The 22,796-nt window shown below is 36.4% G+C and overlaps 1 protein-coding gene across 2 annotated transcripts in view; it reads left to right on the top strand.

The window, feature by feature from the left end:
• LOC117563725 (voltage-dependent calcium channel subunit alpha-2/delta-3) overlaps positions 1-15,306 on the top strand; it is a 57,382-nt gene extending 42,076 nt beyond the window's left edge. The window contains exons 5-17 of one of the 2 annotated variants that reach the window (XM_034242187.2): positions 7,531-8,007; positions 8,064-8,345; positions 8,402-9,109; positions 9,175-9,388; positions 9,897-10,102; positions 10,192-10,409; positions 11,206-11,238; positions 11,450-11,554; positions 12,027-12,288; positions 12,359-12,850; positions 12,916-13,071; positions 13,139-13,295; positions 13,993-15,306. In XM_034242187.2, coding sequence (XP_034098078.1) covers positions 7,531-8,007; positions 8,064-8,345; positions 8,402-9,109; positions 9,175-9,388; positions 9,897-10,102; positions 10,192-10,409; positions 11,206-11,238; positions 11,450-11,554; positions 12,027-12,288; positions 12,359-12,850; positions 12,916-13,071; positions 13,139-13,295; positions 13,993-14,186 — 3,504 coding nt within the window. In that variant the 3' untranslated portion in view covers positions 14,187-15,306. The remainder of the gene's footprint in view (positions 1-7,530; positions 8,008-8,063; positions 8,346-8,401; positions 9,110-9,174; positions 9,389-9,896; positions 10,103-10,191; positions 10,410-11,205; positions 11,239-11,449; positions 11,555-12,026; positions 12,289-12,358; positions 12,851-12,915; positions 13,072-13,138; positions 13,296-13,992) is intronic. The other variant, XM_034242189.2, reaches the window with a different exon arrangement.
• The last annotated feature ends 7,490 nt before the right edge of the window (positions 15,307-22,796 follow it).

Below are 22,796 nucleotides of genomic sequence, written 5' to 3'. Positions count from 1 at the left end.
TAATGAAAAACGAAGCGATCCGTGCGTGGCAAAAGTCCACACGCAAACCACGACCCTCACTTAGTCAGTCTCCAGCCTCTAGGATGGCTGGATGGCTGGATGTCTGGCTGTCTTGCTCTCTGATTGTCTGTCCCTGTGGCATGCAACCTCATCATAATCATCATTATCATCATCACGAGTGCCATCATTATTATCATCATTCGCTTCGGCACCTGCAGCTGCCTTTGTCTGTTGGCGGCATTAAAATGCTAATTGCCTGTAAACATAAAGGTAACTGCAGCAACGCCTGCTCACACACACACTGACATACACATACATGAACCCACACACCTGTATGTAGGCGTCAGTTGCAGGTGTTGCTGTGTTGCATTTGCCGCTGCCATCCTGTCACACGCAACGTATGCGTAATTTTTGATGTGGTGGCCAACGTGGCGAATGCTGCTAATTCAATTTCTCGGCGTGCTGTCAATATGCCGTTATAGTTTAGCTACGCCCCAGCATGCGCTAATAGTTTGTGTCCTCCCAGCCATCAAGTAATGGGGAAGCGGAGGGGGAGTGAATGGAAAAGTGAAAGAATGGAAGAGTGGAAGAGGGAGAACTGTCTGTCGCTGACAGGCTTTATTTGCGTTAAGTTTGAAGTTTAAATTGACTTTAAAATTGCATTTAATGGCAAAAAGCTTTACAGTTTTGTTATTTTTTTGCAACCTCTTGCTCTCTTTCTCTCTCTCTCTCTGACTGATTTTGCCTAGAAAACTAAACACCCATTTCTGGGCCATTTCTCACTCATTCTCTTGGCCTCTTGTTGGCTGTCATTCTGCGTCTCTGCTTTGCAGGCTGCTTGGTTGGCTCGTCATCATCCTTATTGTTGCTCTTATTGTCGCTGCTGTTGCTGTTGTTGTTGTTGTTGTTGTTGACTCCTTTGCTATAATGCCACTTGCACTTTGACGTTGACATTGTGAGAGGGTTGGGCATAAATGTATATGTATGTGTGGGTATATTGAGCGTGTATTGAAAAGCCCTTCGAGTCTGGGGCCTGCATTTCTTAAATAGAAACATGTAAAAAGGCAACAGCAACAACGCCTAGCAAATGTCTTTACACTAAAAGCATTGCCATGCACCCAAGACCAGTCGGAGTCTCCAAAGGAATCACCCAATCTCGCCTCTGTTCCCTCCTCTCCTCTCCTGTCCTCTCTTATCCCATCTCCTGCATCTGCTTCAGTCTCTGTTTCTGCCTTCGTATCACATTGTCCAAAGTTGACATTTGCCCCGCTGCAATTTTGATGCGCTTGCTGTTTATTTTATACACACTTACATACACACTCGTGCATTTGTATCGCATGTGTGTGTTGTGTGTGTTGTGGGGCGTGGCTGCGTATGGGCATTTAAGTGCCCACCAGAGCACAAGACCAGCAATCAGCCAGCGTCTGTTGGCATATCGAATGGTAATTGCTTGGGGATGTTTATTAAGTGAATGCTCATAGTGGAATATCGTATTTGTGGCTTCGAGTACTTGCTGCTGGGAATACTCGAATGAACATTGAATAAACTAATATAATCATCGTTCAGAAACAATATGCAATTAGAAATATTAAGCGAATTATTTTCTACAGATGACATTTAGTCTAGCTAATACGAAACTGTGAACTTAAATTCGATTGTCTTTTGGTTTATTTTATAGTAGATGGATGGTTTATTTTATATGAGTGTGATTAACTCTGAGGTATTACTCTTAAAATATACCAATACCAATAAAATACTACTACATTCAATTTATATCATACATATATTAGAGGTAAAGCAAGTAAGACTAAACTGCAGCAGCCTAATAATTTCTTTAGGAATCATGAATGCTGTAGTAATTCTTTAATGTACCAAAAATCGCAACACCAGCTTTAAAATGCCTATATCGTCATATATAAAATTCATTAAAATATTAAGATTAACTATGAATATATATATTTTCATTAATTTCTACTTCAGTTTATTTATACTAAAATAATATTGCTCTACTTCTGATGATTGTTGACACCGATAGTTTAGTGCCTATCGACTTCTTAACTATAACCAATACCGATACATTTATTATTTACAATGAATCACAATTAAGATAAATATAATTGATGTAAAGAATTCCCAAAGTATTCGCCACACATTCGCTTAACCAATAGTATTTTTTAATATTTGAGTAATGTTAACTTGAAAATAAATATTTCAACTGATAGTATTTCATTTTCTAATATTACTTTACTTTTGCTATATACATATTTCATATGTAATACATACTTCAGTTTTATTACATGTTAATCTGCTGATTATTTTAGGAGAAGAATGAAGTTAGTACATAGCTTAAATATCTTTGAAAGCTACGTTTATATAATTTAATATCGCAGTACATGGAGCGAACACAAAGCAAGTTATAAAACATTTTTTTTCCAGGTAGTGCGCTTGGGCAACAATTGTTACCCAGATCGAAAGATAGAAAGGAAAGCATGAAAAACTTATTATTTTCATTGCATAATCTTTGAAAACGTCCCGTACAAGTTGTCCAGACTTTAAGCAAACACAAAGTACACAAAAAATAAACAAGAAGAAAAAACTAGATAGCCATCTATGTATGTATGCTATGCTGCTGGTAGTGGGATAGTCGTGAAAGCTTTCATGTAGTCCAGGAGCAATCGCCACGCTAGCCAACGGACTCTTACATGTTCTCGAAATGCGTTAATAATCCTTAAAGTAAACCACATCAACTGTGAATGTGTCGCCACTGCAGCCACGGATCCTTACAGCCAGAGTCCGCGTCAGACGTTACGCTTGTAGCTGCAAAATACTCCACCGACAGAGCAGACAGCACGTCAGCGAGGGGTACGACGACGAGAAGGAGGACGAGGGGCGAGGGTGATGGAAAAAGTAGAAAACGAAGCTAGGTTGGGGGCTGAGCCGCATTCACTTGATGTCAGTCTATTTGCCAGATGCTTATTCACCTCGCTTGCTCGACAGTCTCACCTTCGCAGCAGTCGCAGCAGTCGCAGCTCGAGTCACGTCTAATAAGTTGGTATAATCCACAGGAAGACGCTTTCTGTGGTCTACGTCAGGTTATTATTCTACTTCTATGTCATATATTTGTATATCAAAGTCTGGCGAGTCGCCGTCGTTGAAATGTTAAAGACGCAAATATTTAACTAATCCCTTACGAAAACCTAATATAAATTTCAACTACAAGTTATTGCCTCAGCATTTGGCACGTGCACTCAGTTGGCAAATATATATTGCAAATAAATGAAAAAAATAAAAGACCTTACTTTAGATATGTGCTTGTAATCTTAAGATGAAGCAGACAGAAATATCGTTGCTGCAAACCCAAACCCAAAATGAACGCTAATGTGATGAAAAAAATGCTCTTTTCTTCGCTTCAATAAAGTTTAGTCTACTACTTTGTTAAATTATTAGTTAAATTATAATGTCGTATGTGAATATGAATATTGCAATGCAGTAGTTGTAGAGTTGTTTCTGAAAATCTATTTTGAATATAAAATATTCAATCAATATTTATTTGTACTAAACATTTATCATACATAAGCGATAAATTGTAACATATTTTGTTGTCCCTCATTTTGTGGGCAAACACCTCATAAAAGTTATGATATCCGCTTCAAGAGTATCTCTCTTGCCTTCGTATATTCGTATATGTATAAACGAAAAGCTTAAAAAATCACTCATACGACAGCAGCTGCCAGTTGACTTGGCAAATGGTCAATGCGAATCGCAGTCCGTTCGTTGGCGTTCTTCGTTGTGCTGTTTTTTTGTGCTGCATACTTTCAGGCTGTTGCTCAGAGCTCAGAGCCAGAGCCAGAGTTCAGAGCAGCCAGCCAACGCCCTTGCACTTGCCACGCACTTTGCTTCTTACTTTATCGCTTTCTTGCCATTTACACTGCGATTTCATTTTTTCTGCTCGTCTGTCCCTTAACGCATTGCGTGTGATGCATTAGTCTGAGACGGGGTACTTAAGTGGACTGAAATTACGATGACAATCTTGACTCTATATTAATATTTTGCTCATTGAAGTGCGGCTATAAATCACTTCTTAAATACAGTTTTGAAGCATCAGTGGCACTAAAGAGAAGTTTTTTTTTTGCAAAATATACAATTTTTATAACTTCAGCATAGTTTTTGACTACAGATACTTTACATATTTGCTAGAGGAATTGATTCGAAAGGGGAATTCAGAACAGGTCCACATTACTTGTGCAAGTAGCTGCATTTTGCTAATTCCGGCAACTGTCTGACATTCGAGCAGTCTTTCGTACTTTGCCATTGCCATCTACATCGTTGTTGCTACTGCTTGCTGCTTGCCGTTGTTTTTGTCGTCGTCGTTGTCATTGTTGGCTTTTGAATGTTAAGATGTCGACAGCTGCTGACGCCGGGACAGACAACCAGCTGGTGTCAAATGAGAATTGTGTGCGAGGGCATTGCTCAGCAAAGCAGCGCGTTTTACCCCCACCCAAAAACCCTAAGTCTAAACCATCTAGTCCAAACCAAACAAAAAAAAAAGACAAGAAAGAATGGGGAAAACTGAACCCTTCCATGGCAGCAGCCACGACCTTTATAAAATATCCAACTGTTGTGCATAAGTGCATAATATTGTAAAAAAAAAGAAGAAAAAAATGTGAAATATGTTATGATACACGGCCATGTTTTGTTTGATTCCATTCAGTTCTCTCATATTTTCTTTTATTTTATTTTGTTCCTAGACATGTTACACCAATTATAAGTTCGCTGTTTTGGTGCTTCAGTCTGTGTCCAGTTAAGTAGTCTACCAAAAGAGTTCGTAAAAGTTGTTATGTAAATGTGAAGAACATGTGTTAATATCAAAATCAATTGTGCTTAACAAACTTAAGGGATTGCGAGTCAATAACAAGTTGTACAACAGAACATAGGACTGAATATTTTTTTGGCTGGTCCTAAAGGCATTTAGTATCTATTCTTAAAAGACTAGATTATTGCATAAAATAACAAGTAAGAAAGTGGCCTTCTGCCCATTTTCAATAAAACTGTATCCTAAGATATTTCAAATTAATATACCGCAAAAATACTAGAATATACCGAAGGATATATGTGGTGTGTCCAAAATATTCCAGATAGTCATCCAAAGCCATTAAGATCCGATTTCATTAGGTGTTTGTACGATAAAAAAGTATTTCTTAAATATAATATATGAATATATATTTTATGGGATTCGGAGATTCATCCTTCTGCCTTTCAAGCACAAAGTTAGAGTACAATTAATATATAAATTTTATTATTACATAATAATATATATTAATATAAAACTATTATTTACTCTCGCCCATTCCTGGGGAGAGCCCACAAGCCCACAAATGTGTTAAATGATTGAATTGGGTGAATGTAATTAGAGAACATAATTGATAATTTCTATCCATTATTTTTTATACATATATTTATTTTTATATATAATTTATAAGAACATATAGTTGGTCTTCTTTCTTTGAACTATGTTAAGCGATTCAATCAATATTTTGGATTTTCTGGTTAGTAACTGTGTTAGTGTTTATTATTTAATGCCTTAACTGTCTGGCTGTCAACACCTTAGCCAAAGTTGAAGACTCCTTAACTAATTTGGCTACTCGAATAATGTGCAAATAACTTTGCGCTTCAGCTAAGACAAAGTTTTCAGTGCAAGTTTTACTTGATTTTTCTTTTCTTTTCTTACTTACTTTTCCCGATGATGTTGAAGTGCCCGTGGCTGGGCCTGGCCATGTAGCAACTCCAACTGTCTGCTCTACTCTGTTTTCTGTTCTCTGTTTTCTGGTCTAGTCTAGTCTGACCGAGTTTGAGTTTACCCTCGCCTGGCCACCATTTGTCTAAGCCGCTGACACATTCCCGTGGCGCAGTGTTTGCCCAACGGCAGCCAATTTACATTGAAATCCTGGTCCACCTTTTGACGCCTCCTCCCTCCCTCGCTCTATTTCTTGAAAAGAGCTTAGGCCTTGCATTTTTCTCTATTGTGCAGAAAGTAGTTGAACTATTCGAAATGTACCCACATACTCCACGAAAACTGCGACCAGAGTTCGCTTCAGTCACTCTCGCACCTGAGCTGCTTAGGGCTCCTTAGCATCTGCAGCGTCTTCAGGTGAAGCCAGGCAAGCAAAAGGCAGTCTCCGTTGTTTTTCTGTTTTTCTGTTTTTCTCTTGCTCTTCTCTCCGCTTGCACCTTCCCATCCACACACACACATACACACATATATATATGTGGGTGCAACAACTGCAGGTGTTTGTTAGTCCCCATCTTCTTGACCCTCACCCAGCATCCAGCATCCAACATCCAGGTTTCAGCATAGAGCACTCCGATTCCTGGCGTCCGTTCCCTCGTTGTCGCGTCTAATTTTACTGCAGCTAAAGTTCTTGTTTGTTTCTTATGAAAATACACACAAACTCAGGTTAAACTTGTGAAAATAATTCGTGCAGCAAGTTGCAAGAGCAACTACGACTACTCAAAACGCACACTGATTCGCAAGTATTTAAAATTTAATATTACTTACTATATAGAACTATAAATTAGTTGACAACAAATCTAAATGGTTTGAGCAAAGAAAGTCAAACAAATGTTTGTAGTATTTGCATTATGAATTACTTGCGCTAAAACTCTAAAAACTAAAGTTCAATTAGGTATAATAAAGAAAGGAATACATAAAGTAATATAACTTTTATACACATATTTGAAATAAGCATGTTTTGGTAAGAAGTTTGTACAATTAATGATCAACATTAATACTGGCTACTGTTAGATTTACTTAACACGAATTAGAAATAAAAGATTTATATGATTTGGTCAATAATAGATTGTGTTTTCTTTTGTTTGGTTATTTTTTAAAAGATCCCCCATTAAATATGACATTAGATTTCATCTAAAGCGAAATCTGTGTACAAGGAAAGTGTCAGGCTAAAAGAATACGTCAATATTTTTCTCCATAATTTTAACGGTTTTATAATAACTTGTTAGCCGTAATTAAACAACACCTAAGGGAATAATATGGGAAAAGTGTCCGATTCGGAGGAGTGTCCAGATAGTAGAGCACACTTTTAAGCACATTAAAACTGTCTATATCCAGTGTGCACTTGAGATTTATTTCCACTAATATCCCACGTAGCTTGAATTGCTTTCAATACACAAACTAACACACACATTCTTACACGAATACTAATATAAAGAACACAAAGTTGCCCAGAGAGAGGGAGCGAGTGTGTGCGAGAGAGAGAGAGAGAGAGAGAGAGAGAGAGAGAGAGAGAGAAAAGTAAACTCTGCTCATCGAACTGCGAGCGCTTTGTGCAATTTAAGGCGCCATCAAGGGAATAAATTGCATAAAGAAAATCTGGAAAACTTTAGCCTCCAAATTAAACAGATTGATGAGCATGCCCCGGAAGTGCACACTTGCTCCTCTGATATATAATATATATGTGTGTGTATGTGTAGATGTATAACTGATATCTTCATCTCGTTTCTTGTGCCTTGCAGCGATTGATGGACTCGGCGGAGCAGGCGGCTCTCTCGGAGCTGGAAGGTCAGAGCAGCTCGGAGTCGGGGGCATTGGGAGGACAGCAGCATTACGATGCGAGACGCATCAATGAGTATAATGCCGATGGCAAATTGGCGGACGGAGCTCGTCACATGGATATACGATTCATGCGGCGCTTCGAGCGTCTGCCGGTGAATCTCAGTCTAAGCTCGATTCTGGTGCCGCACGGCGTCGATTTGGATGAGACGGACGTGAAGTCGGCATTGCAGTGGAGCGCCCACTTGGATCCACTCTTCCAGAACAACTTGGAGCGAGATCCGGCATTGTCCTGGCAATACTTTGGCTCCTCATCCGGTTTCCTACGTCGCTTCCCCGGCACTGCCTGGCCACCCGAGGGCTCCAAGGGCAGCAAGCTAATCCACGATTTTCGCACTCACAATTGGTTCGTGCAGGCGGCGTCTTCACCGAAGGATATTGTAAGTCCTTTTCACATTTATTATCTGAGCATAGATTTAACATCAGTTTTCCATAGATGATTCTGCTGGATTCCTCTTCGAGCATTTCGGAGAAGTCCTTTGATCTGGCCATGGCTACAGCATTCAACATACTCGATACTTTGGGCGAGGATGACTATGTGAATCTGATTACCTTCTCGGAGGTGGTGAAGACACCGGTGCCCTGCTTCAAGGACCGCATGGTGCGAGCTACACCCGATAATGTTCAGGAGATAAAGTCGGCCGTCAAGGCAATCAAGCTACAGGACACCGCCAACTTTACTGCAGGTCTCGAGTACGCTTTCAGTCTCTTGCATAAGGTAATATTTAAACGTCGCTCAAGTGCAACATTTGCTAATCTATCGCCATCTCACAGTACAATCAATCGGGAGCTGGCAGCCAGTGTAATCAGGCCATCATGCTGATCACGGAGAGTACTTCGGAGTCGCACAAGGAGATCATCAAGCAGTACAATTGGCCCCACATGCCCGTCAGAATCTTTACGTATCTGATTGGCAGCGATTCGGGCAGTCGGAGCAATCTCCATGAAATGGCCTGCTCCAATAAGGGCTTCTTTGTGCAAATCAATGACTTCGAGGAGGCTCGCCGTAAGGTCATCGACTATGCGCTGGTCATGGCGCGACCCATGATCATGTATCAGGCAGATCATCCGGTGCACTGGAGCCCGGTGTTTGTGGCGGGCAAGTCAGGTGGCTTGGGACGCGATTCGGAGTATCAGCGACGTTTGGTTACGACAGTTTCAACTCCGGTCTTCGATAGACGAAATCATTCGGTGCGCGTGGCAAATCTGTTGGGAGTCGTGGGCACCGATGTGCCCATCGAGGAGATACGCAAGATGATACCTCAGCACAAGCTGGGACCGAATGGATATTCGTTTATCGTCGATAACAATGGGCGTGTGCTTTACCACCCGGATCTGCGGCCCTTGAGCGATGGCAATCAGTACATCGATCAGCTGCGACCCAAATACGCCTCTGTCGACATTACGGAGTTGGAACTGCCGGAAACGGAGGTGGGCAACGAGCACGAAGTAGTCGAAATGAACAAGAATCTTCTTAATGAGGTGAGTGAATCAATTGCCCATTGCCTTGAATGGTGTGCCAGCTAATATATTTCTATTCCTTGCAGATGCGCGGTGACATGATTCGTCCCAAGGAGGGCGAGACAGAGTTCACTGTGCTGAATCATTATGACGAGTCGAAGCGTGTCTCGACACGCACCCATCGCTACTTCTACGGCCCCATCGAGGACACGCCCTTCACGCTCGCTATTGTGCTGCCAGAGAAGTACGGAAGCCACGAGTTAGTCTCCCAACAGGAGATACGTCATTCGCGTAACAATGGTGAGTTGAAGTATCCTAAATAGGGGTATATTGATAAAATGGGAGTAACAGACAGTATGAAGTAACTTTAACTCTAAGCATGATCAATCGGCATAGCAATTTTCATCTCTTTTTCTGATTTATCTTGTCTGAGTATATATAAAGATTAAATAGATAATGTAAATTTGAATTATAAACCAAGCAAAATAAAGTAAGGCGGACAAATAATAGTGTAGTCTTGAAAGTAAATGTGTAATATGAAAATATTTTAAAAAACCATTTTCTAATAATATATTTTGATGATAGATCAATCATCATAAAGCTTAAGTGTATATAAAATTACATTATTTAAATAAATAGAGATAAGAAATACCTCACTATTACCCCTAATAATATACTTTGATGATAGATCGAATTAAATTGTGACAGCTCAAGTTTATTATATACAAGTGTATTATACACATAAATAGGGATAATAAACACCTCACTATTATAGCCATTGATATCAGTCGTTTCTTATACATTTCAGTTACCGAATACTTCAAGGGGGACAACTGGCGCGTACATCCCGATTGGGTCTACTGTGAGTACAATAGTGTCAGCGATTTGGAGAAAGAACGTGAGAGTTCCGGCGAATACACATCGCGCGATCAAGAGCCCAGCTTTGGCTCGCCAGAAGAGCAGGTATTGCACTTCTTGGCACGCGCTGGACGTCCTGGCTGGAAGTGGATGTCGGTAAGCAATCTAATTATATTAAGCTTTAAGCTGAAGTCGAACTTTCAAGCTAATCCCGTTCCTTTTCCTGTTCCTGTTCTCTCGAATAGGTTCGACCCAAGTCACCGCAACCACATCACAATTTGCATGGCACCTCATCGAGTGCTGCCCACTTTGGAGCGCAGCATCTGAATGTTCAGGGTTCTCGCAAGGCAGAGCCCTACTATTGCGATCGAACCCTCATTCAGAGCTTAGTGCGCGATGCAATGGTCACCGATGGTCTAGACCGCAACACAACTGGCACATCAAACGGGAAGGAGGACAAGCAGTAAGTGTTTGCTGTTACTTTGATTTCGTTTCTTGTTTCGAAGAAGTTTTTAATAAACTCTAAAGAAATAAAATTTTTTCAATACTATTTTATTTTTTTATGATAATTTAATTTCTTCTTTAATTTTTATTAAAATAAAAAAGAGATATATATATTTTTATTTTTTTACGTATCGATAAATAAGTTAAATAATTTATGCAATCAAACAGCGTAACTATAAACATTGAAATTTTATTATTTTAACAAAGGACACCCAGAATATAAACTAAATATGTCCGTTTAAAGATACATTCTAGTATCTCTAAGACCCAGATATTATAAATTTTTAACTCTCTAATACCCAAAAGTAATTTGACATATTAATCATATAAAAAACCAGAGGCTTTCAATATTTATATAAGCTATAGAAATCCGCCTGTCTGTCCGTTTATATCTTAAATTCTATGTTAGTTTTCCATTATTTGAAAGGTTATTTAAATTATGTGTTTTCAGTTTGTTGTTTTTTTTTCCCAGACATATTTTTTAATTGAATTTATTTATTCGCTTGCAACTAATTTTTTATGCAAAATTTAATTAAAGTATTTTATTTCAAACACTAAAGCACCAAAAAAATTTTCTCTCGCCTATATTTCCCTCACTCTATTTTCTATAATGCAAAAATACGAATTATTGCACCCAACAACTTTTCTATAATTATAATCATAAAATTGTTCTTTCCACACCGCATAAATAATTTATGAATTTTATTTATAATGCAATATTAAAACATGATTTAAATGCACATTTATAAATTTAGTCCAATCGCCACATTGATGGCAATTTTAAAGAGGTAAATGAAGTGTTTTTTTTAACCTGGTCAAGTAGTTTTTGAACAAACGCAATTGCTTCAACAAATCAACTAGCGCACAATCTCGTACAAAGATGCTCGGATCCAAGTCCCAACAAATAAAATGTCTGGAATAATCATTGCTGATGCCCTTGCAATTGTCTTGCAGTCAATTCCCGGTTTGCTAACAGTTTTTCATCATCTTTTTCCACAGGCAAGGCTATCAGAAATTTGTGGTTGCCACTTCATTTGTTGCCACACGCTCGGGATTACTGCGCTGGATTGATCACATTAAAAGACCTGAGGACACACCTGAACCGTAAGTAGAATGCGATTCACATAATGCAAATTATTTGAGCGGATATTAAAGGGCTTTGTTTAAAACTAGTTACTAGTTGTTGAAATTAGAATCGATATATAATTATTATAATTGGAATTTATTCTATTCTAAAACTAGTTTTCACAGTTGTATGAATTTAAAAACATTAAACATTATGTCAACTATTGGCAGTTGAGAAATTGTTGCAGATATATTATGCAAATAGTATATCAATGAGCTTCAATTTATCGCATATTCAAACAACGTCGATTATTTATAAAAAATAAAAACCAGTAGTAACATAAATGACATGGAAAATATACCAAAAATTATTACATTTTTCTGTTTTTTTTTTTTGAATGGGAATTTACATAGGGAAAATTTCAAAATTTCCCGAGTTTTTTGTGCCGTGAAATTAGGCTATTATATTATTAGTATTGTCCAATACATTTAAATTCTCTGTTTTCTGCAGTCACTTTAGCGAGGATAATGTCCGTGCCATGGACACAGCTTGGTACAAACGTGCCGTGGATCAGCATACTGTGGAGCCGGACAGCTTTGTGTACAGCGTACCTTTTGGCTCTGGCTATGCCATCAAATCGAATGCCACCTTGGTGACCGCATCTCACGCCATTTTCGTGGAGCATCGTGGCCACAAGGCGCCCGCTGGTGTTGTTGGTCTGCAGTTTCAACACGATTCGCTGGCCAAGCACTTCATCAACATCACATCTACTGTGAGCAATCTTTAGTTTAATTTACTACATATATTTCGATTATCTACAAATAACTTTTGCTATTTTGTAGTGCACTGGAATGACGGGCTGTAAGAGAACTTGCGCCTCAGACAATCTCGATTGTTATGTGCTGGACAACAGTGGCTTTGTGATCATATCGGAGGAAATGGAGCATACTGGCAAATTCTTTGGCCAAATCGACGGCACGATAATGGATTCTTTGGTACAGGATCGCATCTACAAGCGTGTCACTGTGAACGACTATCAGGGCGTTTGTTCCGACTCCGACAATCCCTACACTGCAGCTGGAGGTATTTTGAAGCCACATCGCTTCGGCAACTGGTTCTTTCAACACTTGGTGGCACTCAGCGCCACTTGGCTCTCGTTTATGCCTGCCTCGCTGCGTGCCTGGCCCCAGGATGATTATGAGACTTATGATAACAATGGTGACGTGGTTTTCATTGAGAACAATTATTCGGACGAGTATGAGGAGACTTTTGAAAATGAATACAATATGCAAGTGGATCAGGAAATGGATGAGTTCTTTACCACAGCCGATGTGGTGAGTGCACCAAAGTGTTTTTATGTCTTACATACACTTTAATATATATATATATTTTTTTACAGGAGTACACAACACCACCACCGAAACAACACAAGCCACACAGTGGGCCTAGATTCACTCCTGATCCACAGAATGCACGACGCTGCGATCTGCGAACCGATCTTTACATGTTGCAGCCAGAGCGCCTCAACCAAGGTGGTCAGAACAATCCTCTGAAGGTGGGTGAAAATAATGATCCATTTGCAGTTGAACTCGGATTAATTTCATTGAAATTGTTTTCCACAGGGAAAGCTAACCAATTGCCACGTTTCGGGTTGCGAACGACCATTTAGTGTGCAGAAGATTCCGCATAGCAATCTGATACTGCTGGTAGTGGACACACTGTGTCCATGCGGTTCCAAGCAGCTGGACATCGAGCCCATGGAGGAATCAGGTGTTGTGGGTAAGTGCTGCCTGCGTCTTGCTGGGATGGTCATGGAACCTCATACCCTTAGGCTAGAAGGGTATTATAACTTTGTGCCTGTAGGAAATGTATGGGAGTAGGCAGCAAGAGGCATCTCTGACTCTTTAAAGTATATATATTCTTTATCAGCATCAACAGCCGAAACGATATAGCCATGTCCGTCGGTCCGTCTGTCTGTCTGTCTGTCCGTATGAACTCCTAGATCTCAGAGATTATAAGAGATAGAAATATAAGTTTTCGACAGCACTTGTTATATTTGTACGCAGATCAAGCTATATTCAAATGTTTGCCACGCCCACTTCCGCCCCTTCAAATCGCAAAAAATTGAACAACAAGCTTAAGAAGCTAGAGTCTCGATTTTCGGTACAAGTAAAAATAACTATTGTTTTTATGATTCCTGAAAATTTCATTGTGATCAGATAAAAATTGTAGAAGTTATTTATGAAATACTTTTGTAAGGGTGACAATCTGGTATATTGTTTTTTCTAGGTATTTTTTGAATACAGTATTATAAAAATATACCAAATCCTTCAGTATATTTTTGTAGTATTTTTGTGATATTTTGTATATTATAAGTATAATACCGCCTTTCTTCAAAATGGGTATGGGGTATCTCGTAGTCGAGCACATTCGACTGTAGCTTTTCGACTTGTTTAATAATGAAATATTTCTGCAGGCGCCTGCAGCACGCGTCGTCAGAGCCAGGAGCAGGAGTCGCGCCGTCGGCCCAAGAAGTGCATCAACTATCATCCCGAAGAAATCGAGATACAGCAGTGTGGCCGGGGCAGCACCTTGTTGCGCATGTCAGCCTCGGTTGTAGCGGCGCATCTTCTCATGGTCACCGTGACCTTTGTGTTGGCCAACGCGTGATACGAGCACTAAATGCTAAACTGGATGTGAATCTGGATAAGGTGGTAAAAGGGCAGCAAAATAGCGGGCAGAATAAGTTCAGTGGAAGGGTATTTAATTTTCATCGAGAGAAAGGAAGAAGGAACTCCATGCACGTGCAATGCTTAGCCAAATGATAATGAATGAAAATCAAAGAGATTCTTGTTTGAATTGAAATAAAATACTAACCAGTTACAAGTTAATATATCTATATGTTTGTAGACAATAATTTGCAAAAGAATATATTTCCATTGACAATTAGACAAAGTACTTATTAGCTAAATATTAGTTAATATTGTGAGTGTTTTGCAGCAAACCAGAGAATCACAATTTAAATCAAATATTTAGAGAGAGCGAGAGAAATACTATACGAACCTAATTTAACTACGCGTATTTATTGTTTTCTCCAATCTTTACACTTAAGGCATGCAATTGAATTATTGAATATTTCCAAAATGAAGGCAAACTAGTTTTTTCACAATTTGTTCGAATCATATATTGAAATATAGACAAAGCGATAATGCAAATAGTAAGTTTATGTAAATAGCATGTGAAAGTATTTAAACAGAACAAAATTCCTACCGAAATACTTAATTCAACAACTGATTTGTAAACAACAAAATTCATAATTTGCACTAACTGCGTACGCACAAAATGTCGAGTATTATATTTTACAAGGAAACCAAAACAAAAAAAAAAAAACAAAAAAAAAGAAACACGAAAAAAACAAAAACAAAAGTTATATAACAAATTCACTGAACAAACAGAAGACTTGAAAATACCAACAGCAATGTATAAACGAAAAGCACATACAACAAAAACAAACAGATGAGAAAAACAAAACCAGTTCATATCGAAAACATATGCATGGCAGCCAATTTTGAACAGCAATAAGCAAAACAAATACAATAACAAAAAGTATATAAATAAATTACATAAATATATATATATGATGAATTGTATGTATAAACAAATTAGTTTTGCAGAAGGAATAACATTTATTTTATATACATTTTATACAACATCATTTTGAAAAACATAAAAATATAACAAATTATAATAAATATATCAACAGGAAAATCTGCGAGAGCCATATGAACAATTTCAAGCGTTTTATAGAAAATATTTAAAACAATTATTTACTTTCAATTTGCTTTAGAGACAAATAAATTTAAAGCTTATTCGAGATTCGAGATGTGCGTAGCATTTAATTTTTAAAAATCAAATTATAGAACTTCACATATCGTTGTTAATTTGGCAAAAAACTTTGTGTTAAAGTTACTGAAAACAAAAACTATTACGAAAACTATTTAAACTCAACACACATACACACACACACCATACACATTTAAAAACACACGTACACAAACATATACACACTTCTACAATATAAAAAGAAAAAAATATTTTCTGTGTCTTAAACTTGTATAAAAAATGTCTTCCATTACAAATACTTAAAGAAAAACAAAAAAACAAGCAAAAAGAAAAAGAAAAATTTATAACTTAATAACTACTAATTAACTAACAAAATATATTTAATATTTAACTTGAAAATCATTAACCATGCATTCAGAATTTAAATGTTTTCAGCTCATTTTGATGGCAGCTAAAAGCTGACAATAAAATAGCAGACGCGAAAGGTAAATTGAAAGAGAAAAACAAAAAGAGAGAAGAATAAAAAAATTACATTTAAAAATTCTTAAAAGCATAGATTTAATTGCATAGAAAATAATATCTAGTTAGGCATGGTGTGGTCGGGTTTTTTGGCAAATGTTCAGACACAACCAATACGAACGAAGTTAAAGCAGCAAAAAACAGAGACAACCACAGCAAAGAACAACAACAACAACAACGCATGCATTAGTCAAAATATTAGAGGAATAAAACAATATAGTATATAAAGATATATATATAATTGTAATAATTATAATATTAATTAAATATACGATTAACGTACTAATAGCAATTGTAAGGTCGTAACGATAAGAAGCTGTTTGTTAAACGATGTTTGTGCTGGGGTTGTACAACAGTGCGTATGTGTAATGTCTACAGCTAGTCGATTCAATACTCGACCGTGTGTGCATGTGACTTGCTTGTCTGCTTGTGTGAGCATGTTTGTATGGATGTGGATGTGGATGTGGATGTGAATGTGTATGAGTGGCAACATGGACTGATGTTTGTAGCGGGGGGAGTGCGACGGACGCGTATTAGACCTTTGTATAACTTCTTACATAGTTAATGTACGAGTATACCTGGTAGGCCAAATCGCGCATATAACACACACATATTCATGATTATTCCCCATTCGCTAATGGCCAGTTACATCATTATAATTACAATTCAGAAAACTATCCTCCATTCTGCTAAAATACCGAGAAACAAAAAAACGAGACAACTGTAATTCACTGTAAAACTGCATTTACTTCCTTCACAAATTAAACACAAAAAAAAAAAATACAACCACTGCATAAAATTTATAATAAATACTTATATAGTACCTACATTTATGTATTTGTACTTTACAAATTTCCATATCGAAATACAAATAAAACAAAAACAATTGAATTCTGAAATTTGAAATGGCATGAAAACGTTGTCCGGCAACATTTTCGATGTTTGTTTATTTTTTATAAATGAGAACAGAACAAGAAAATAAAAGAAAAAGAACAAATAACAAATTTGAAATGTTTGTATGTGTAGTCCATAATTTTCTAAAGGCATATGCATATATTGACTAATATAAATTAATTCAGAAATTACGCAACAAAATTACACACATTATTGGTCTAAATGGAAAGAAAACTAAAGAGATATGAAGTGAAAATTAAGAGGAAGAAGTCGTATATGATAAAAACTACCATTATTAACTTACGAATTAAATCAAATTTTTGACAATGCGATTTTTGCTTTTTGGAAATCGTGCTTTTTGCTAAAAAACAAAACCAAAAAAGAAAAAAACGAAAACGAAAACAAAAAACAAAAAATCTTAAGACGAATGACATGAGAAACTATAATTATAAAACAAACTTTTGCTCTCTATAAACCCTATATACAAGAAACTTTCTATATAAAACAAAAAAACAAAAACATTTATATAAAATCTACTTATATCGTACATTCATACATACATATAACAAACTGATCCTTCAATCTCTCTTCAGATACTTACACTAAATGCAAACAAAAATATTTAAACTCATCAAAATTTTGTTTGTTCATTTATTTATTTATTTATTTTTATTGAATTTCACGGCATATAAAATTGATTTGTTATAACTATTTTGCAGAATTGTCAAGATATAATACAGTGCATGAAAGACCAATATATTGGAATGGCAACTACGCATACATACATTAAAAAAATAAATAATTAGGACTCCATAATGCAAAAAAACAAAAAAAAAGAACTTGAAAAAAAACAGTTGAATATTAATTTAATAAAAGTAAATAAGAAAAAGTGAAAACATGAATTCTGTTATTGTTGTCAATGCATTGAAAACAACTTTTAATATGTGAGAGAATTGTTGTTTCATTAAATTTGTCACAAGGAAATATTAATGTTTAACACAAAACCATTAGATATATATATATAATATACAAATGTATATTCCAAAGACAAGGCGAGAAGAAATAATTAAATTATTTCATGAAATTTGTAAAGCAAAACAAAATTTTAATTTTCATTCAATTTTCACACAAACGGCAAAACTGTAATATTAATGACCACCAAAGAAGACATTCTTACACACACACATACAGAAATATTACATCACTCTCACACACACACAACACACATACACTTTCATTTCCACAATACAGGCAAACATATGAATACATAAATATACAAAGCTTGTGTTATTTTGTAATGAAAATCTACAAAGAATTTCACCTAATAGTTTATCAACTATGAAAGAAACTTTAGTAAAAAAAAAATGATAAAAACAAAGCACACAGATGAAGCAGAAGAATTTGAGAAAATTAACTATTAAGATTAAAACGCATATTTAAATAATTAATTATAATTAATATAAAATTGCTCATTATTCTAATTATAAACACAAGTAAATCGGTAATACTTAAATAATATATTTAAACAAAATTAAGATTAATATAAAACACAAAAACAGGTGGCGCGTACGAAAAATAAATATTATGAATACATAATATCTATGAAATGAAAATAAAAACAAAAACAATGGCATGAAATTGCAGAAGAATGAAATAATGAATGAGAATAAAATGAAAAGTATTACAAATAATCGAAACGAGTTTTAATGACCATACAAAAACTAAAATAAATTAAAAACAAGTAAGAAAGGTACAGTCGAATTAATATACCTCAGAAATACTAATATATACTAAAGGCTACATTTGGTATATTGTATTACATTTAAAATATACCCTAGAGTACAAAATATACTAGATTGTCAGCCACAGCAACTAAGATCCATAGTAAGTATGTGTTTTTTCTCTCTAAAATTATTTCTTAAATAACTCCTACAACTAAATTTACAGGAATCATAAATTCTGCAGTTCTTAAATCAAAAATTACGGATCCTAGCTTCAAAATTACGCTTCAAAATATTTGAAATAAACTTGATCTGCTTACAAGTGCTGTCGAAAAAAATTATATCTCTATCTCTTATAGCCTCTGAGATCTAGATGTTCATACGGGCAGACGGACAGACAGGCGGACATGGCTTGTCTTGGATGTTGGCGCTAATTAAGAATATAACATATATTTTATGGGGTCGGAGATGCCTCCTTCTGCCTGTTACATACTTTTCCTGCAGGCACAAAGTTATAATACCCTTCTATCCCATAGGTAACGGGTATAAAAATACAATAAAATAATATAAATATTAGCTTAAATTAAATCAACGTTTCTTGCTCAATTAATGACTTCACTCCTTTATAGTTTGAACGCTCCGAATCACGGCATTTAATTGCCCAAATCACGCCATTATCAGGCAGATTGACATGCAGGTTACACAATCGTATGCCATGATTTTTATGGCCCACCATAAAGCTTGAAGTTTATCTGAGAAACTTGGCCAAACTTATCTATAATAAAATCTTCAACGTTCTTACCCCGAAAATCCCCTTCGCAGCAATCAAAGGTAACAGCAACAACAAACCAATGACAACTATCTTTTTTTTTTTTTTTGGTGATTGAGTTGAAAAAGAGGAACAGCACAGAAAACACGCAGCTAAAGCACGCACAGCCATTATCTCAAGCGAAGCCATTATGAATATGAACTTGCGACGCTTTTGCCGTCGCTGATAAGCGATAATGGCACGGGCCGCTTGCCGCTTGCCGAACACCAGCTGCCAGGTGAAATCATCGGCATCGGCATCGAAAAACCCCAACCCCAACCCCAACGAGGCCCTCAGACAATACACAATATTGAAAGTGAAATGTTCGGCGGGCAAAGAAGAGAGAGGGAAAGGAGGAAAAGTAATCTTTGTTTATATTCGATTCGTCTAGCTGGAATACTGGTACAGTGATTGGATGCATCGCATGATTAGATTTGGCTAATCGCCAGCTCAGTTTGGTAATATTCCATATTTCAATTGTATGTTGATGGCTACACGTGCATGCAATTTGTTTTTAATTTCTTTCTTGCCTTGTTTTTTTGAATGCTTTTTGGGTTTTTTGTGTGTTTTTGTATATACACGCATACATATTAATTTTCTTATTTATACGATTTCATGATAATCACAGTCTTGAGTTTAGTTGAGTTGAGGACTGTGCCAATTTTTCTAATCATTGTGCTAATTTGTTGTGCGTATCTTGGACTTCAACTTCTAGAAACTGATAATTCAACAGTAATTAGTCTTTGTGTCAAGCACAAAAGTGTGAATCATTATACCACGCAACCAAAACATCTGCTAAAGGGTATGCACAGTTGATGTTAAACTTGAATTTGGGTATTTTCATATGGTTCATTGCTCATAGCACTCACTCGTGTGGTACGAGGTATGGAGGAATCGTTCATTTTCAATTCATGTTTGTAAAGTTTTTTTTTTGCAATACAAAACACAATAAAATATAATAATCTATTGGGCAATTACTGGACACACTTCAAAGGGCAACACTCTAGCGTTGTGGTTGTTCTGCTTATCTCTATTCTCGAAAACCTATGAGTATTTTGCCAAAAGTTTGGATGAGTCGCAATCTTTTTCATTTACTATACATAGTAATGATTGCCAAGTAGTAACTTAAGAATGTGTGTGTACACATACTTTATATATGTTTTTGAACTATGTTACTAAAATGTTGAAGTGCGTGTGCACAATATAAAATACTAACGGAAACTAGATGAAAGAAGATTAAACTAACTCGTTTTGATATTTACATAAAGGTGCTTCTAAGAATTAGTCAACTGATTTTAGTAGTAATAAACGTAACTTACTAAAAGAAGCGCTACTAAGTATAAGACAACTGATTTTAGTAGTAATAAAGGTTACTAAAAGAAAGTTAACCACAATCCAAAGTAACACATTTGCTTTAATTGTTTGCACATTTTTATGAAGAAATCATACTACTTCTTATTCTACTATTATACAAGTATACTAGTTGATCAAATATTGATCAAGACATTTCGTATGACACATTCGGTTTGTTTACCATAATGTTTTGGACCAGTTCTCACGTTGGCACAATGATTTCCTGCAATTGCAACTCACGAGTTTCGTCATTTGACAAGTCTTGCCAGCCGAATGGAAGAAAACAAAAACACAGTGATAGGCCTAGTGATAAGCTGGCATGTGTGTTAACAAAAATTAGCATAGTAAACTCTGAGAATCAAAATCTACACAGACAATTATCACATGCTGACCGCATAAACGGAAGGGTGAGAGAGAGAGATCGGGGGAGAAGGCGAGAGCGATAGAAGACGAGAGATATAGTGTGTCTATAAATAGATGTTGATTGGGTGACAGTTTCGGTTTATTTTCGCCACGCCTTTTGCATAGGTAAACAAAAGTGACCAAATGTTAAATAACCACAACATAACATATATCGCTTTATGATGTCAGACTGCAGGGGACGTCATACTCGTAAGATGCCCGCACAGCCAGATGATAGATCTGTGCGTCATTGGCACATTTGGAGGCGTGGATGCGAATTGGGAAACAGAGCTGGGGGAGAGCACGAGCTGCATGCGTGCTCCAAGTTCAGTTCAGTTCCAGTTCCGTTAATTGATCTGTGAGTGCATTGATGAGCAAATGAAATTGTAATTGAAATTGAATCAAATTGAGCGCATACGCATTTGTGTTCAAGTATTTCGGGTTGTCTGTTCTCCTTCTCTTTCTCCTTCTCCTTCTGCTTCTGCTTCTGTAAGTGGTTCACACGTCTGGCGCATGACTCGTAAATGGACTTTGGCATCACGTAGGCAAAAAAAAATGCTCTATGTACAAACGCACTTCAATTAGAACTCAAATTAACTCAATGTAGTTGTCGGGCCGCCCCTTCGGTTGTCTGTCAGCCGTCTGGCAATGCATCGGCATCAGCATCGACAACGACATCGGCAACGGCATCGACATCGACAGCGACAACGACGTCGACATCGCTTTGACTACAAAGTCCAAAAGTCCGATTGGCTATAGACGATTCTCAATATCGTTGGCTGCGTCACACTTACGAACACATTTAACATTTATTGCGCGCATTACGTACAATTATTTTTAGAGATTCGAGTAACATTTCTACAAGCTCTTTCGCAGAGATGTCTGAGGCATAAACTATTCTCCCATTGTCTTAGCCAAATTATTTTTAGCATTCATTTATCTTTCGTAGCTTCAGGATTCACGCCAAGTTCACATGCAAATCTCCCCGTTGTTCGCATGTGGGGGCTATTCCATAGGCACATGCTAAATACTTATGATTACCGGATTCGCCCGTGGTGGAAATGATTCAGATTTCGACGCGTGTATCATTATAAATCTTGGCCATGATCCGTTTGATAGAGCTTATATTATATGTGTGTGATAATTACTAATGAATACGCTGTACACAAACAGGGTATTGGAGATTTCTTAATGCTTATAACATACAACAATATAAAAATATTGAAAATTTTAATTTGAATTGAAGAACATTTTGACTTTTCTATCGAAAGTATTCTAGGTTTTAAACCGTCCTGAGAACTTTAAGCGGAGCCAGAAATTTGCTAATCTTATTATTGGATAAATTAAATTGGATATACCATGTAAGTAATAAATCATAAATAAGACTAAGCACCGATTAAAAGTAATTAATATTATTATTACAAAATGGAAAAAAGCTGTGTTCCTATTAGAAATTTATTATTAAAACTTAAAGAATTTCCTTAAACAGAATTTTTTCAATTTTGTACTATATATTTAATATATATTATATGTATATAATATAATATTCTAAAATATTGTGTAAAATTATTTGCTGTCGTAATGTTTAGTTATTCTTTCATCAACAAATATTTCTAAATCACTTAGATTTTATTTGCTGAATGCTCTAGATTGTTCATTTTAATTAAGGTTTTTTTTCGCCATTTTGAATTTTGTTGTTTTCTTATTGCTAATTATTTCCAAAGTCGTGGGTGTTATCAA

Source organism: Drosophila albomicans, chromosome 2L, assembly GCF_009650485.2.
Source record: "Drosophila albomicans strain 15112-1751.03 chromosome 2L, ASM965048v2, whole genome shotgun sequence".
NCBI lineage: Eukaryota > Metazoa > Arthropoda > Insecta > Diptera > Drosophilidae > Drosophila > Drosophila albomicans.
This window is presented reverse-complemented; position numbering and strand designations above follow the sequence as displayed.